General features: G+C 41.0%; 1 protein-coding gene across 1 annotated transcript; it reads right to left on the reverse strand.

The window, feature by feature from the left end:
- Positions 1-17,096: 17,096 nt before the first annotated feature.
- Positions 17,097-17,549, reverse strand: LOC138355506 (uncharacterized). The gene has a single exon (XM_069310703.1). The coding sequence runs from the start codon at positions 17,547-17,549 to the stop codon at positions 17,097-17,099; it is 453 nt and encodes a 150-aa protein (XP_069166804.1).
- Between the last annotated feature and the right edge of the window lie 2,604 nt (positions 17,550-20,153).

Here is a 20,153-nt window from a genome sequence, read left to right on the forward strand (position 1 = left end):
TCGATTGAGAATCGACGTCCCTTCACTTTCTAGTGTGTGGTTTGGTCAACATATTTCAGCCACGTTATTGTGACTCCTCGTCTGCAGTGTTGAATGTAATGAAACGATATTTTCTGGGTAGAGCCCCGGAGGCTCCCTAGAGCTATTTGACTGATATTAGCTAATATTAGTACTGTACAGAAAGGTAGACGCCCCAAAACAAACCCTATCTGGTTAAAAATTTGTATGATAGTCGAACTGTTGCACAGACCACAAAAAATAAGCAAACGAGCATGTCACAACCATCATCGCTATCTGTGCAGCTCCCCCCTTCCGAGGAGGAGGAAGGGGGAGTTCCAGACCCCCAGCACCGGCTATCCAACCCCAGTTATGAGGCTGATGTGAGATCTAGCGGTCATGCGACTCTGGTTCAATATTCCAGTGCTGTGTCTTGTGGTGTGGTCCTGTTCCGTGGTGGTGTGTTTGAGCCAGGAGTAGTTTTACCTGTACTCAGGCTGTATGCGCCTAGGGTTACCTTTCCTAGGTGCCCTGTAAGTGCTACTCTTGGGGCTTCGGGCTATCTTCCACAAGTCACTTGGGGTCTACCTCCGCTGTTGCCCTTTGCTGCTCGGTGATTGCCCGCCCTTGGAGTCAGCTGGGGTGTTTCATGCACCACTGTTTGCCTCTGGGAAAGAGGTAGTTTCGTCACTGGTAGAGGTGCAAGGTACTGTGCAGCTTGTTTTCATCATAATACAGCGGGCGGCTCTGTTCCTCCTGTGACGATTTCCTCTTGCATTTTTTCTTTTTTGTTTGCTGCCTGGTGGGGAGTCGGCCTCTTGGTATTGTTGATCCTTATATCTATATAAATAAAAATGGAAATGCTCGTTTGTTCAAAATCGATAATCTCCGAAAGTTCTTCATCGATTGCTTTGAAATTTTAACACAACGTTCCATTCGCATCCGAGTGGGTTTTTATATACATTTTATATAGATGTCAGGTCTGTGACGGGAAGAAAACATGCTTTTGGGATAACTGAGTTTTTTTGTGTGGACCTAACTGTGTGGACCTGTTAAGCGCAGGTCTGCCTCTGAACGGCTCTCCACGTGTACTGAGCTGGTCTTCCTCTACCCACGCCGAGTTCGCGTTCATAAAACAAATTATTGTCTCGAACATTAATATTTCTCGCATTTACGCTTGAAACGTTGAAGACTGGACGGGTTTATTATTTAGAGGAAGAAAATATGGTTATTTACCAATTTAAGAATAGTAAATATATAAGGGAGAGGAATTAATGTCTCCCCATGGCATTCACTGGTGACGTTAACTTTATCACGAGATAGACGCTATGATTCCAACGCTCTATTCGGCTTTTTGTTAGAGATCAATTCGTCTGCAATTAGTTATCATACAGAATGCTTTAATTATGGAGAATCGAATTTAATTCTCACATACATTGGATATAATGTGTTTACTGTAAGGAAATCTGACACAATACTGGCGTCAGGTGACGTGAGAATTCTAGCCTACTGCACAGATGAAATTATTAGGACATGAGAATTCTACGTGTTGTTAATTTTACTTACTACAATAATTAGTATGGTTAGTAATAAGTAATGAGAAGACAACAATGTTGTATTCGGTGTTGGAAATATCCAACAAGTGTTATATTAGAGATTACTTTCAAGGCTTCATTTCGTAACAAGCCTTGTAAATAAGTGAATTTGGTTGTTTGAGGAATGTTGACTTTAGAGTCTACTGCATCCACGAATTTACTCCAGAAATCATCCCAACTTTCATTCTCGTTACCAGAGAATGTGGGTATGTTGATCTGAGGTAATTTTACATCAGGATCTGGATGTGCAGTAGAAGTTATTGTTAATTTGTTTTTAGCAATTTGCTTTTTAAAGGGCTGAAGCTTAACCTGTATATCATCTTCATACTGGGCTAAGTCATTTACAATATCCTCAAGTTCAGTTTCACCTATAGAAGTTGAGTAAAGTTCTGTTAAATACAGATTCATATGTTGCTTAACACTTTTGCACTCTCCGCGAAGATCACTCAGCCAACCGTATGTGCGCGCAGCTTTTTTGTTGCTTAAGCGTAAAAACAAAAATGTGTATACTCTTTTTACTCTTCTGACCTTAGTTCTCATGCTACGTATTTCATTTTGGTACCAACGTGTTCACAATAAAATTCTCTAGAAGAACATCAGTAAAAAAAGTCACGAAACGTATAGGGATACCAGCACCAAATAAATAACTACCAAGATGACTCGCCGTGAGCGCCCAACAGCAAAAAAATGTTTTTACTCTTGGGATTGTAATCACCTCCACACTTGTTCTACAGCGTTAATTTTGGTATCAATGGACTCGCAATGAAATTCCCAACACGGTGATATGAATATAAGCGTAGAATAATGATGCGGCCCGCCCACAGGAGTGTGGGAAGTGGTGAAATTGTTACCCGGTATCGGTGACAGGACGACGCACGGCGCTTTGAAAGTTTATACTTATTTCACTCTCATGACATTAATTTTCTATGTACGTCATTCATTTTTGTGTCAATGTTTTCGCAATAGAATGTTCTATGAGCCCATAGGTAAAAAAGATCAACAAAGCGAAGTTAGAATAGCGCCAAATATAAAACAACGCTGGAACATATCAGTGAGCGTCAAACACACACGAAATGTTTTTACTTTTGTTATGTTTGTCAAGTTTATACTTGTTGCACACAGTTATTTTTGGTTGTATATTGATCGGAATAAAATTCCCTAAACAGACATATGCATATAATACATGATATGGGGGAAGCATTACCAGTATAAACGGCTAAAGTCACCCACCTGCAACCCGTTTGGGACATAATACCATTTGATCGGAGTTATCCACACCTTTCATGAACTTATTGTACCATGCAGCCTAGTGGTGAGAAAGAGAGCCTCATGGTGCGCAGTTTGAAACAAACCCAAAGTAAATCGGATAAAAATTGAATTTTATACAAATATTTTAAAAGAGGACATAACTTTATGTCCACTATGCGTTAGCGTTAGACGAAACAGGACTCACCGGTGAGTCCGGATAGCGCAAAAGTGTTTTAATATGGGCGAATTTGCCTTCAGCAACTTGAAGTAAATCTTCTAATTCAAGGTAGTCAACAGGTGACTGTTGTGACAGATTTTAACATTTGGTAATCTGTCGGGTCAAAGTACCTTTCAGACCAATAAGGGTCCTTTTCATTTTGTCAGCCGTTTCCATCTTGGTGGGTAAAGGCTGGTTTGACAGTAAATAGTTGTTATTGAGGTAACTGGGATATTGACTCATTCAATGGAGTTCAATATCAATAATAATAGCCCAATATATTTGAATAGACTACACTACCTCGTTCAGAGGTTAATTTACCTACCTAACAATAAGTAACTAATTATTTTGAGCAGTGCTTGAACTTCACCATTAACTTTCGTTCAGCTAGCTTATCTTTATCACCATTAGATGTAATGGTGATCATTCAGCAGCACTCAAAATGTATACACACAAATAATGAGTACAAGAATACGTAATATGGATATACTCTAATCAGAGTTATCCTAAGGTTTAATCCCACCCTTGATGGGGTCAGCACAAGAATGAATAATATATGTACTACTAACTAGCTCAAGCCTAGTCGTGAGAATTTCTACCTAAGAAACTACAAATTTATTTAGTCTGCGTTTGTGCCAAATTCAGCACAATCACAGCCTAAATTCCTACCTAATAAAGGTTGGCAAAGATTATATTGTGGTGCAGTAATGTGAATATATAGTTGTACTGTATTTTTGTTTTTCTTTTGGATTTTATAGTTTATATAAATGTGCACTTGCACACACAGGTGAAAAACAATTATGTACAGTTAATTTTGGCTTGCTAGCCACAGCCATTTGTGGTGATTGATTGTGTTGATCAATTTGTCAACTACATGTGACCTAGACTCACCTGACAGGTGTACACCATCTCTTGCCAGGTTTTGCCTGTATGGTCTGGCTGTAAATTGAATGTAAGTGGCATCCAATCGTACTCGTTTCTTCAGCCTGAAGTTTATATATTTGGCAGCTCTTTGGTAATATTCTGGGCTTACTCCCCAACGGTTATTATTACTCAGTTGGCTGTTTCCACCAATGTGAATACTACTGAATTGCTGATAAGTTTAAATGAGGAAATTATGGTTTTAAGGTGATTAATTACCTCAGCTGGATGTCGAGTAGGATGGATGTCATTACCACCTAAATAAATAATGGTTAGATGGTGAGGCAGGTGTTAGTGTGGAATTGTTATAGAAGTTATGAGCTGTTGCTCCTGGTGACCTAAAGATTCTTCCTTCAGTATGAGGTATAGGTCTAAGTGTTGTGGGTAACTGACTGTGTCCCACGAGTGCTACCTTATACATGAGGTATAAGTAGCAAATGAATTGGTGTGAATTAGGCTAACCTATGTGTTACACTGCCGGTAGACACAATTAATAAATATGGTTAGTCTAAACTACTTCACACGGTGATTAGTTATTACTAATTAGTATATATTTATCTATATTTATCCGGTTCGAAGGACCATAATGTGGGATATCTGGGGCTTGACTCAATTATTTAATTATTTAATTTAATAACAAAGGACCACCCACTTTTGAGAAAAGAGGGAAACTAATAAAAAGTGATCATTAGAAACACAAGGAAGAACCAGTGTCTATGGATAAATATTAGAAAGAATAATCACTTAAATAAATAATGGACTGTATGATTAATTAACTAAAATCAGAGCCTCAAACACCTACATTGGGGGGGATTGCTAGAACTTCATATATGTCTAGGAACTAGTGTGGTTGGTCACCAGTTCATTGTTGAGTAAAGAATATTATGACCAAAAATATTATAGAATCAATAGGTAAATTCAAATAGAGAATATTAATGATTGTGCTTGGTGCTTGGGCCTCGTAGCCTGGTGGATAGCGCGCAGGATTCGTAATTCTGTGGCGCGGGTTCGATTCCCGCACGAGGCAGAAACAAATGGGCAAAGTTTCTTTCACCCTGAATGCCCCTGTTACCTAGCAGTAAATAGGTACCTGGGAGTTAGTCAGCTGTCACGGGCTGCTTCCTGGGGGTGGAGGCCTGGTCGAGGACCGGGCCGCGGGGACACTAAAGCCCCGAAATCATCTCAAGATAACCTCAAGATTGTTAGAATTAAAGAGCAATCATCTAAGTAAACACATCAATCTCCAAATTCATATAGTAAGTACTCGATATGATAATATTATGGATATGTATAATAAAATGGAATAATTAAATGTGTACAAAAAGTCTTAGCTTTAAGACGATTTCTATGACATCGTTCGTGCTTCGTCCTCGTGATCTCAGGATCTCCACATAGAAGCCATTAAAGGTGAATAACACGAATGTAGTTAACGACTCGTTGACTCCTCACATACGAGCTGTAATTTAAAGGATATTACATAGCATTGAACTAGGCTACTTAAATCTCAAAATTTATGAAAATAGAAAATGAATATTAATGCGGTACTAACATTAGATTTGTTGTCGTCCCGCTATGTAACGACAGACTACCCACGAAATATACAATCTCTAATGATGCATCAAGAAAGAAAATATACTTAGCATGAGCGCAGTACATGCTGAAGTCTGCCGATATCGCGTCTCAGTCTCAAACTTCCACGATGTTGTACACGTGATTGAGAGTTTGGCTTGATTCTCGACGCGTTATTGTTTGACCGAGCACTATGGAGCACGTGGAAGAATTATTATTCGTTATAAGTTGGGTATCAGTGTAATTCTTTCTGATAATCCCAACGCCACGTGTCTCAGACTCTGACGCCACGACTTTCCTCTGTCCAAGTACGCACGCTGGCTGCTCGCTCCACAACACGAGCCACAACAATGGCGTCTCCTTCTCCTCCAACCCGCGTCCCGCATTCACCACAGAAATTATTTATCACGAATAATACTATTTCGCGCAATGTTGGTTGAAATACTTTAATAAGGACTGGGTTGTGATTCTAGAGATTTAAATATTATGGCTTTCTCGTCTTATGGTGGTAAACGAGAAATGGAGAAGATTATAGTTTTCTCCATGGCATTCACGCATGACAGAAAAACTATTACTTGATAACAATTGTAACTAAAAACTCTCGATTTAGAATTATTTGGGAGTTATGTTATCCGTAAATAATTATCACACGGAATACTGATGATTTTAGAGAACCACATTCAATTCTCTAGCACATTGGCAATAAATGTGTTTAACTAGATATAATCTGACGCAATATTGGTGCTTGATTTCGTAAGAATTCCAGCATCAATATGTAGATATAATGGTTAGTTTATGTGAACATTACTGTTAGTAAATTTAGTGACTGCAGTAGTTAGTATATAATAATAATGATTTATTATAATACAATAGTATTGTATTAGTGTTGGAAATTTCCAACATATGTGCTTGTATCCACAGTGTGTACATCTGGTCTGGCTCTGTACGACCATAATTTCCTGAGTAGAAGTCTTACTTCCAAAAGCCCTTTCCAGGTTCAATATCTTCTCCAGCACTGTCCATGAAGTCATCGATTGTAGATCCAAATTTTCTCCCACCAGGTTAGAGAAATAATTCTCCTTTTCCACTGCCATGAACAACTGGTCCCTAACCCTGCCGTCCAACTGTGCTCCGAAGTTGTAGTGGTTAGCCAAAGCCTTCAATTCCGCAAATAAATCCTGTACGGATTCCTGCTGCTTTTTCGTCCTCCACTGGAAATCCATCAAATTCCTGTGATATGAAGGTTTCACCACATACTGACGTTTAAGCAAAGCAATCAAGTCTACATAGGTCTTCGTGTGCGGCAGCTCAGGTGCACACAAATTTCCGAGAACACTCTATGCTTCAGAACCCAGTGAAACTAAGAGTACCGCTTTCTTGGTGGCGTCCTCCTTAATCTCCCGGTACTGAATGTTTGCTTCCAGCAGGCTGAGCCACAGGTCCAACGAGATCTTGGCAGTGTTTAACGGCTCGATTGACATGGTAGCCATGGCCACGGTGTAGCACACTCCACTGTTTTATGCGAAGCGTCCACTCGTCCACACGACGTACCCTGCACTGTCTTGATCCTTACACCACGTCTCGTACCAAGGCTCTCTGCCAGCGATGTTTAATTCTCGTCGCCACTGTTATGGTTTTGGTCAGACAAACAATCTTCGTCCATATAGTTTTATTCTCCGCCAGTAACAACAACAAAACAATTATCAGGTACATGAAATATTATTAACAAGATCATAAACCAAAGAGCATCTGCTCCAAACATGCTACCTCCAACATCTGTAGTACTCAATCCCAACACACTGTCTCTGCCTGTGGCCACCACTCACACTGTCTCTGCCTGTGGCTACCACACACACTGTCTCTGCCTGTGGCTACCACACACACTGTCTCTGCCTGTGGCTACCACACACACTGTCTCTGCCTGTGGCTACCACTCACACTGTCTCTGCCTGTGGCTACCACACACACTGTCTCTGCCTGTGGCTACCACTCACACTGTCTCTGCCTGTGGCTACCACTCACACTGTCTCTACCTGTGGCTACCACTCACACTGTCTCTGCCTGTGGCTACCACTCACACTGTCTCTACCTGTGGCTACCACACACACTGTCTCTGCCTGTGGCTACCACACACACTGTCTGTACTAGTGACCACCACACTGTCTCTACCTGTGGCCACCACTCACACTGTCTCATCCTGTGGCCACCACTCACACTGTCTCATCCTGTGGCTACCACACACACTGGCTCTTTTAGTGGACACCACACACTCTGTCTTCCTGTGGCAAACACATACACTGTCACTACCTGTGGTCACCACACTCTTTCTACATGTGGCTACCACACACACTGCCTGTTCCTGTGGCCACCACACTGTCTCTTCCTGTGGCCACAATTATGATGATGTTGTTCAATTATCCGTCCTTCCTTATGGACCAACCAACCCAAAACCCGGAGAGTGCTTATTTTTGCCAAGAGATCACCTTGGGTGCTTCTGGCACTTGGAGAGGGGTTCAACGTCACACGTTTAGGGATGCGGCTCCAACACTGGCCTCGTTGTCACATGCACACACCCACTCGAGCCGCTGTGACTCCCCACTCTCTCCTAATTTGGTATGACCTCCTCAATCCCCTTTCTCTTAATATTTTTCTGTTCTACCCTGTCCACAGCTGTGGTTCTTTCTTTCTCTCTCCTTTCTATTTTCTGGGAAGCCTCACTAGGACACGAGCAAACACCGGCAAATTTGAATACATTTACTGGACAAGGCACATACACAATGCATACACACGTATAGTAATGTGAATCCTACAATTTATACTTTAGTAGTCAGGTTGCACTCCAATACCATCAGGACTCTGTCATCTGCGTGTCAAGTGGTAGCCTAACTGCTGTCTCACCACTTATACCACCAACCTCACCAAGTAGGTCAAGTCTCATAAGACAATATTGCATTATCAGCAAGAGAATATATATATATATATATATATATATATATATATATATATATATATATATATATATATATATATATATATATATATATATATGTCGTACCTAGTAGCCAGAACTCACTTATCAGCCTACTATGCAAGGCCCGATTTGCCTAATAAGCCAAGTTTTCATGAATTATTTGTTTTTCGACTACCTAACCTACCTAACCTAACCTAACCTAACTTTTTCTGCTACCTAACCTAACCTAACCTATAGAGATAGGTTAGGTTAGGTTAGGTAGGGTTGGTTAGGTTCGGTCATATATCTACGTTAATTTTAACTCCAATAAAAAAAATTGACCTCAAACATAATGAAATGGGTAGCTTTATCATTTCATAAGAAAAAAATTAGAGGAAATATATAATTTTAGGAAAACTTGGCTTATTAGGCAAATCGGGCCTTGCATAGTAGGCTGAAAAGTGCGTTCTGGCTATTAGGTACGACATATATATATATATGTATATATATATATATATATATATATATATATATATATATATATATATATATATATATATATATATATATATATATAAGGAAAATCAGCCTATGACTGCAATAACATAAATATCAGCATAAATATTCCTTGATAAACAACAATGATCAATCACCCTATCAGTCCTAGAACATATATTCTACTCTGTAGGTAATCCAGTCTGCGGTTGTAACTCTATACTTCAGTGTAAGTACTCCTTGGCACAAAAATGGTATTCAATCACCCACCTTTCACTGCGTCTTGCATGCTAATGACACTCGAGTACTCTACCAACTCTCTACAAGTAGTCAATAAGAACTTCCTTTCCACATCTGGAAGTTCACTACCCTGACATCATCAGGTTTTCCTAGTATCGTCTACCAGGGTCCTCCACAGCTCTCCAGGCTGCTACACCATGACGTCTTCCTGAGCAACAATGGTGCTTCACCACTGGTATCACAGAAGCATGTGAATCTTCATTCCACTGCTCCTCTTCTCACAGCTTCTGGTCCTGCTCCTCACTGTAATGCTGCTCTTCCACAGAGCTCAGTACCTTCCACAACCTTGGAGTCTCATCAACTACTCCCTCTCTGCTGGCTTCGAAGTTCTCAGCAACTCCTTCCCCAGACAAACCTGTAACCCATCGACACACCAATAAAAATGTTTCCCTATAAACACATAAACAAAATAAACAACAATGTTTCCACCCAACATCTCTCTGCTTTCTACATGCTGTAGGGACGGACTCCCCCATCCAGAACGAATCCATCTTCCGCCTCCCGCTGGATGGTTCCTTTCCCTGCCGCTGCGGGGCAGCCCCTCTGTGAGGAGCTAAGTCTCCTCAGTCACCTGCCAGCATTCGGAGGTGATGGACGTTGCTCTGCCCTCCAGGACGTTCCTCCATCTGTACTCTCTTATTTAGGCCTTCTGCCTTATCAAAACATGCCTAACATATCAACAGACACTTACCACGATCGCTGGGCACATGATCAACTATAGGCAATCACTGTAAACTGGCTTAAAATGAGCTTACCACAGAGTTAGATGTACAGGGGCACACCTTGACCGTCGGACGTTGGCGCGCTCCTCAGCCCCAAAAATCGCTACTTAAACTCCTCTACTGGGCTTCTTTCCTTCCTGACTAGAGCACTAAGTCGTCCCCAGGCTTCATACAGGAACGCCTGACTAATTCTCCTCTGGCGGAGCACGGAACATGAGATTCTTCCTTTGTTACCAGGAGCTCACAGACACTGCATCTTGCTCCTACATCAGCTACTCGAGTGAGGTCAAGACCCCTGCCTTGAGCCTCCTACCTTCCTCACAAACTCTCGACATCTCATGTCAAGTCCTTTATTTCTATTCTTGATCACTGCCCATACTCTTAAATTGTCTGTCAAATTTACCCAATTGTTTTGCGTATCTTCATATCTATATTTTTGTGACCTCTTATTTAGGTCAGGTCTTGCAGAATAACTCTCATAGTTGACTCGCTTCGCAGATACCTGGGATCATAACATTATGTTTCCATATCCAATTTATACCCATTGATTCATGTTATGTCTTATCTTTGTCACTTCATCCAAAACTTTTGTACCATATCACCTCACCCAAATCGAGTATAAGTGTAATGTATTTTGTGTCTACACGTAAGTCCTTGAAAATTAAATAAGCATTACGAAACGTGTTCAGGCATCAGACCATAAATAAAAATGAATTTTGGAGAATTTATATTTCAATTGCCATCGACAGTGAAGAAAACATAAGAAATATTGAGAAAATCCATGTTAGAATTATTAATCTTACCTTTTCGGTCATATTCAACAACATATATATGTGTATATATATATATATATATATATATATATATATATATATATATATATATATATATATATATATATATATATATATATAAATATATATATATATATTTATATATATATATATATATATATATATATATATATATATATATATATATATATATATATATATATATATATATATATATATATATATATATATATATTATTAAATATGACCGAAAAAGTAAGATTAATAATTCTAACACAAATTTTCTCAATCTTTTGTACATTACGCTTCACTGTTGGAGGTAAATCAAAAATCAATTCTCCAAAATTCATTTTTATTTCTAGTCTGACGCGACACGGGCGCGTTTCGTAAAACTTATTACATTTTCAAAGACTTTAGTTCACAAATACACAACTGAATAGAACTTACGTATCTCCGATTTTATATCTACATTTGAGTGAGGTGGAAGGGGTGATGTGGCATTAACACAAGACAGAACAAAATGTGGTACAGCGACTGCCCAGACAGGTACAAGAGGAGTGTTGTTAACGCATATGTCGACCGTGCTCTCAGCCACAGCTCAGAATGGAAGCAAGTCGACGAAGAACTCTGTAGGGTAAGGCAGGTCCTAGTCAATAACGGCTTCTCCAATGGTTTCGTCGAAGACATCATAAGAAGGAAAGTGAAAAGCCATGCAACCTCTGAAGAGACATCTAACACAACACCTATACCCCCTATTAGACTATTTTACAGGAACTTCTTTTCCACAGCTCATAAAATGGAGGAAAGGGTCCTGAAAGATATTGTTAATAGAAACGTTATCCCTACAGACAAAAATCAAAGGATACAACTGACGATTTACTATAAAACCAGAAAAACGGCCAGCCTACTCATGAGAAACTCTCCAGACACAAAACAGAACGCTTTAAAAGAGACTAACGTCGTCTATGCCTTCAAATGCCCACTTGGGGACTGTAAGCTCCAAAAAACCCAGTATATAGGCAAGACAACAACATCTCTTTCTAGGCGTGTAACGATGCATAAGCAACAGGGCTCCATCAAGGAACATATAATCTCTTCCCACAACCAAACCATCGCCAGAGAAATCCTAGTAAACAACACAGAAATCATCGATAGATACAGCAATAGCAGGCGGCTTGACGTTTGCGAGGCACTACACATCAAGAAGTCAACACCAGCAATCAACAGCCAATTAATGCACAACTATATTCTATCCACCTCAAGACTCCGCTCCAATATAGAAGCATCAAGAAATATGGACCAATAGGCTTTCTACAATCACTTCCATTCAATGCCTATTGTTTCGTGTTCTGTCTTGTGTTGATGAAATTAATACCCTATTAATACCACCTCACCCCATCCACCTCACTCAAATGTAGATATAAACAAATCGGAGATGTGTAAGTTCTATTCAGTTGTGTATGTGTAAACTAAAGTCTTTGAAAATGTAATAAGTTTTACGAAACGCGCTCAAGTGTCGCGTCAGACTAGAAATAAAAATGAATTTTGGAGAATTGATTTTTGAATTACCACCAACAGTGAAAAGAAATGTACGAAAGATCGAGAAAATTCGTGTTAGAATCATTAATCTTACTTTTTCGGTCATATTTAATAATATATGTCTACAGGAAAGACTGCTACCAAAATATACTAATATATATATGTATATATATATATATATATATATATATATATATATATATATATATATATATATATATATATATATATATATATATATATATATATAGACATATTGTCGGGGTTTCGCGTAAGTAACCGTACTTAATATCCTGGCAATATCACCAATGTCGAGGTTTCTCTCCCTCTCATCAGTCACCATCAAGTACTAGGAGTAGTAACTGTTACTTACTGTAGCCCTGTGGGTCTTCACTCCATCCTCAAGGTGCCACTGTTCACCTGGAGAGTCTCCCAGTCTATCCCTGGCCGGCCTTATAGCCTGAAGATGAGTGGGAACACGATCTACTCTCTTGATCGTGTGCCCGCCCCGACAAAGGGCTCTACTGCTAACTGAAAGGTCGCCAACTGGTGTTTCCCGTGTCCAGAAACACATCAGTGGTATTGTGGAATTGTGGTAGTAGTGGCAGAGAGCACACTAATCATATCTAGTAACAGGCAGGTTTATATCTCAATCCCTCTCTCTCTTTCAATGGACTCAATAATCTCAATAGCATCAAGTAATGGAGGGATAACACAAACACGAAGGTGGTTTTGTATTTTACTTAAAATATTAAAGTATTATAGCTCTGGATCAACAACAAGGCAACGAGGTACATGGCAGCAAATCACTCCCTCTTCATAATCTGGAACACAACGCGATGGCAACACTCCCCCACCGCCGTACATTCCCAGCTGCCACGCCCCCTCACTGTATACTCTCTCTGTACTTGTTTCCTAGCATTAAACGCCTATTTCTTTAAATCACAGTAAACACAATACTGGCAATAAACACACTAAATTTCTATAATGGCAATGAACATGATAAATCACGGTACTGGCCTAAAGCACAGTAAATCATTTCAATGGCAATAAACACAGTAACTCACTGTAATGGCATTAAACACAGTAGATCACAATAATGGCCCCAAACACAGTAAATTACTTCAATGGAAATAAACACAGTAAATCATTGTACACATGAAAATACTGTTCAGTATTCCAGCATATATATATAGATCATTGCATCAATATTAATAATAATGAGTCAATACGGGGCACACAGCCTTATACTAATAAATTGTACATTTATATTTATATATTCTCTGGCACAAACTTATAATATTTGTGTCACATGAATGTAAATGTCCTCGACACAGCAAACCCTTCGATAAATCACAGGTGCACTCACACACCACATATATATTTCGCAACAGCTCTCTACAGCATCTCTCTGCTCAACTGTGCCTTACTATGACATAGACATTGATGAGCCCTGCTCACGACATAGAAGATACTCTGGCTAAATAGCTGACTAAAGGGGAATGGGGAGGGAAAACTGAATTACCTACTTCCACCTCAATGATGTGAACTTGTCCTCTGTTGAGAGTTGAATTGTAGCTCCTGGTCCCGGCTCTCGACTCGTTGTAGGGAATGCCCCCACACACACACTGATGCTCTCTCCAGGAACCCAATCAACACTCAAAAATGCGTCTTCACCGTGCTCTATCCTCTGCAGGCCCCGTGCTCCTCCATAACCTCTTGAAGGGTTGGAGTCGGTCTCCTGGCCGTCGACTTCTCCTCCAACTACGTCTGCAGTCCTTTCTCTCGGCTGCACTCGTTCTGATTCCAGTTAGCTTCGTTCTTCTCCTGCCTCTCGGTGGATTGGCCCAGCCGCTACGTCGTCACGTAAACTGGTGAAACTGCACAGTCGTCCCGGACGTCACTGCTCAGACTTCACTTCTTGCAACACACCTGTCACTGGAGCACTTGCTGCTCATTTCTTGTCAATTCCTTCTTCGGTCCAACACATGGATTACAGGATGACCTCACAGGGTGCTTGCAGACTACAGGATGATGCGTAAAATCCACCAGAGCGGGGCAAAACTGTCAGACTGACAGGACCCTCGATCGCACGTCCGACCTCCTCGATGTGTCGTGTCAAACTCCAGGGCGCCACGGCCCGCGCTGTCCAGACCCCCCTGCACTCATGACGTCATACTTGCCAGGGGCGTTTCTCATTGGCTCCCTGTGCCACGTTACTGTTCTTGACAAATCTGGTGCCACTGACGTCACAACGTTTTGGCGGGAAATTGTAGGGGCCGGCGCCATCTTGGCGTCCTAAAAGGCCTAAACCACTGGCCAAAACACTCTTCTTTTGCGAATTTCTCGCCAATGCGAGAACACTTCACGCTCTCACGTATGTCAAATTGTTCCCCGGAACGTAGAAAACGTTCGGGTAAAGTGGATATGACTCTTACAGCTGGCGTGGGAGAAATATAAGGGGGAACACCGTCACAATATATATACATATATGTATAATTTGTGTTCCTCACGTGTGCCCCAAAGAATGAGGTGATTTGGTAAAATGCTATGCCCAAGATTACTATCCGAGTGCCGGCGGTGGGGTGGTTCAAATAGCCTCGGCTATCACCTCATTTTGTCCGGTCGTGATGGTCAAGTGGATTAAGGCATCTTGTACATACCAGTTGCGTTGCTTCTGGGAGTATGGGTTCGAGTCACTTCTGGGGTGTGAGTTTTCAGTTGCATATTGTCCTGGGGACCATTCAGGCTTGTTCGCATTTGTGTTCCTCACGTGTGCCCCAAAGAATGAGGTGATTTGGTAAAATGCTATGCCCAAGATTATATCCGAGTGCCGGCGGTGGGGTGGTTCAAATAGCCTCGGCTATCACCTCATTTTGTCCGGTCGTGATGGTCAAGTGGATTAAGGCGTCTTGTACATACCAGTTGCGTTGCTTCTGGGAGTATGGGTTCGAGTCACTTCTGGGGTGTGAGTTTTCAGTTGCATATTGTCCTGGGGACCATTCAGGCTTGTTCGCATACATATATGTATATATATATATATATATATATATATATATATATATATATATATATATATATATATATATATATATATATATATGTATATATATATATATATATATATATATATATATATATATATATATATATATATATATATATATATATATATATATATATATATATATCATGAGCATAAGCAATTCAGCTGGGATCGCCCCATTGCCAACCAAGAAGCTGCGACAACACACGATACTGCCTGACTTAGAGCATTAGCAACCCCAATGTCAGCAACTGGCACTCGTCTCACACCGCAGGCTCTACAAATTGCAGTGGCTCTCCACCTCGCTGCCCCAATCCACACCGAATACAGGTGTATTTGCGGTGAGGCAGTGACCGACAGGTACGGACGGTATGGCCTTCTCTGCCAAAGGACAGGAGGATGGCATGCAAGACACGGCAAGGTTAACAACATTATCAAGAGAAGCCTTACCACGGCCGGTTGTCCAGCAACCTACTTCCTCCGCCTACATCAGGGAAGTAGGCATATGTGTGGCAAGATGGCTAGACATGAACATAGAGCTCGTGACCAGGATCACCACCGAGAACGGTCATAGGCTATTCAATCTTATGTAAACAAAAGAAAAAATTGTAGTGTAGTGTGAGTGTACGAAGTATAAATAACAATGAATATGGGAAATTTAAATCACGAAAATGATATCTAATTTAATCCAAAGACAATATAATCATAAGTATCCATATATAAGTGATGGGATGCAAAGAAGTAATTGCATACAGGTATTAAATGTGATTTTATAATTATAATAATAAGTTAAACACCACCTTGGTTTATTAGTGAAAGAACCAGTGAACAGCATTATGCCAATATGTAAATTATAAATGTGTAAATAAAAAACCAATCGCAATATACTTTTTTAGTTAAACCAGAGACATTCTCTTCCGTTGCTATTTATATATCATTCCACCCCTCAATGTAAAGCCGGTGGAGGGTCCATTCCAAAGGGATATACTAAGTCTAGATTGAGTTTTTAATACACCCTATGTTTTATAGGGACGGGGGGAGTGTGGAGGGAACCATATTTAAAATACCCGCTAGCGGGAATATCTTATGCTAGGTGCTCCTGATTTGTGGACAACAATCCTATGCCGTGCGTCTGCGCAACACCCACGCGCATGCCCGGAGGGGGAGGGAGAGGGGCTGAGAACAGAACCGCACCTGACTGCAGCTGGACCTGTGAACAACCCCTCCTAGACAGTGGTTATTCGGCACCCCGTATTGGCTAGTTACGGTTGGACCTCGCCCCTGAGAAGCCGTCGCATTGCTTCAGCCCTCCCCTAGAAGACTTCAGCTCGAGGTGAGCCACTGTCTTCCCTGTTTCATATCTATTTCTGTGTATGTTGATTACCACGTGGTCGGTCGTCCCATACCCCATAGGCGACCACCTCCACAGTACACTCAGTCAGCTTATTGTTTACCCACACTCTCTTTGTCAGTCTGGACATGGTATTAGATGCCTTACCGATGAGTTTGTTTAGTTCCGTATCAAGAGAGAAGGAGTCAGATTGTGGAGCCCAGGCACACGAAATCGTGAGCGACTTTCAGTTTGGAATTGGAGATGCTGATGTCAGGTGGGGAGTCACTCCTTGTCCCATGATCTGTGTTTTCTTCAGGCTGATGGCGAGTCCGAAAACCTGACAGGCCTCGTGGAAGCGGTTCATGAACTGTTAGAGGTCTTCGGATGAATGGGCAGTGACTGCTGAATCGTCACCAAAAAGGAAGGCTTGCAAACATCTCAGCCGAACCTTTGCCTTGGCTCTCAGCCTGGCGAGGTTGAAGAGCTTTCCCTCCGACCTGGTCCAGAGGTAGATGCCTTCCGTGGCAGATCCGAAGGCGTGCTGCAGCAAAACTGCAAAGAAGATCCCGAATAGGGTTGGAGCCAGGACGCAGCCCTGCTTTACTCCACTTCGGATGTCAAAGGCGTCTGATGTTAGGCCATCAAAGACCATGATGGCCACCATGTTCTCGTGAAAAGATCTGATGATGCTGAGGACCCTGGGTGGGCATGCGATCTTGGGGAGGATCTTGAACAGGCCATCCCTGCTGACGAGGTCGAAGGCCTTCGTCAGATCGTCAGATCTATGAAAGCTACGAAGAGTGGCTGCTTCTGTTCCCTGCATTTCTCCTGCAGTTGTCTGAGGGAAAAGACCAAGTCGATGGGGACCTGTTAGCTCGGAATCCGCATTGTGTGAGGGGATTCTGAGTGGAATCCACTCTCTCTGCAAGTACTTGGAGCCTCTTCATTGTGACTCGAGCAAACAGCTTTCCAACAATATTGAGGAGGGAGATTCCACAGTAATTGTTGCAGTCGCCCCGTCACCTTTATTCTTATACAGCGTGACGATGTTGGCGTCTCTCATGTCCTGTGGCACCTCTCCTTCCCAGCAGAGGCAGAGAATTTCATGAAGCTCCATGAGCAGGTTGCCTCTGCAGCACTTCAAGGTCTCAGCAGGTATACCGACTTTTCCAGGAGTTTTGCCAAAAGGAAGGGAGTCAAGGGCCTCGCTGAGTTCTTCGGGGGTCGTTTCGCTGTTTGAGCTCCATTAACACAGACAGGCACTTAATGGCGCTCAGGGCGTCTTCGGTGATCACTGTTACGAATCCATATATTTGATTCTAACATTTATCATGATAAACATGTAAGTCCATTAATCCTTTCCTCAGTTATTTAAATTAACCATATGTCCATTTGTTTTCCAGTATCCATGTTTGATTTATATGTAACATGCTGTAGTGTGTGTGTATGTAATATTTTGTTAATGCTATTGCATGTTCATTCCTGTGGGGGAAGACCGTGGCGTCTCATGGGGGGACGACCATATTTAGGATGTTCCAGTAATGCGTGCAGTGTATCAAGCTAGCGTCACTGATTCACACCTGTAATTATTCCTGTTTATTGATTGTACTTAATTTCTTAATTACACCTTAGCAGTGTTATATGTATATTAGTTTAGTTATAATTATGTTCTTAAGTATTACTCTCTGATAGCAGAGCATTTAGAGATTTCATGTGGTTTTTAGTTGGTAACCTGTAGACTCCATGAGCCAGATTCACGAAAGGACTTACGCAAGCACTTAAGAACGTGTACATCTTTCCTCAATCTTTGACGGCTTTGGTTACATTTATTAAACAGTTTACAAGCATGAAAACTTCCCATTCAACTGTATTTATTGTTATAAACAGCCTACTGGTGCTTTGGAGCTCATTAACTGTTTAATAATTGTAAACAATGCCGCCAAAGATTGAGAAAAGATGTACAGGTTCGTAAGTGCTTGCGTAAGTGCTTTCGTGAATCTGGCCCCATGCCTGCATGCGGGAGCATGCCACTTGCGTGGGTGAAGCTGGCTGGGGTAGACATGTTTTTAAGTCTTTGGTACCTGTTTATTGTTTAGTAACATAGCTAGTTGCCTGGTTAGACCATTATTTGCATACCCATCTATTCATTTAAGTTTTAAAATATTGATCAGTGCTTATATAATGATATTCTGTTATTGTATTCTGGTGCATTAATATTTCTGGCTGCCTGTATTTTCATTTATATGTTTGTATGTTTTATGTTGCCTTTCTTTAAGTATATTACTCTGTTGAGTAAGCAGTTGAATTATTTACCCTAGACACTTTTGGTAGGCAAGGCCGTATTATTATATATTCTTTACAACTGCAAAGGCAGAGGAACCATACTCAGAGGTCAAGGGTCCATAACAAAATGAGGGCCTGTCCGGGATAATTAATTCCCATAATTTAATGTACTAAATAGTGGTGCATGCTATTAATTGTTAATGCCTTCCTAGGTACTGTGTATTTAACTAGTGATACCCAACCAAGCCTCTGTACCATTTCTCTGTTCATTCTGAGCTGCTTGTGGAAATTTTCTCAACACTTCGCGATTAAGGTAAGTGTACAGCTTGTGCCAGGGGCCAAGCAAACCTTCAGTATTGTAATTGCTAGTTGTGTTAATTAAGCTGACAATGGAGGAACAAGTTGCTGTGTTGGTGGAGCAGCCAAATTTTGGTGAAATTAAAGACTTGAAGAAGTCTGGGTTGTTGTCCATGGCTGAAAAATTAAATCTGACAGTTTCCAGGAGAATGTTAAAGGCTCAGCTAGTAAGAGTCATTGTTACACACTTGGTGGAGGAGGAGAAACTTGACGAGGAGTGGTTAGAGGAATTAGAAGAAGAGTCAAGTGATCAAGATGCAATTATAAATTTAGAGATGGAATCTAAGCTAAAGATGGCTAAGTTAGAAGCAGAGAAACAGAGGTTGGAGATGCAGAATCGCCAAAAACAGCTGGAGTTGGAGACTCTGCAGTATATGCTTGAGGCTCAGAACCAGCAAAGACAACTTGAAATTGGAGACTCAGCAGCAGATGCTCGAGGCTCAAAACCAACAAAAACAATTTGAACTAGAAGCACAGAGCAGAAGAATTGAAGCTCATTTGCAACTAGAGGAAGTTAGGCGGCAGCAATTGGAAAGTCAACAGAGTATAGCAATAAATAATAATAGACTAGAGGAACAGAGAATTGCAGCAGCGCTTGGTAACACTAGTAATCATACAGATAGTACTGATAGCTCTTTAAAATTTAGGAAAAATATAGATATACCTCAATTTAATGAGGACAACCAAGAAATATTCTTTTTGCATTTCCAGAAGTTAGCAGTCAGTAAGAACTGGCCTGTGGATCAATGGGTTGCCATCATGCAAGGACAATTTAAGGGGAAAGCCC

This window comes from Procambarus clarkii, chromosome 67 (genome assembly GCF_040958095.1).
Source record: "Procambarus clarkii isolate CNS0578487 chromosome 67, FALCON_Pclarkii_2.0, whole genome shotgun sequence".
Taxonomy (NCBI): Eukaryota; Metazoa; Arthropoda; class Malacostraca; order Decapoda; family Cambaridae; genus Procambarus; species Procambarus clarkii.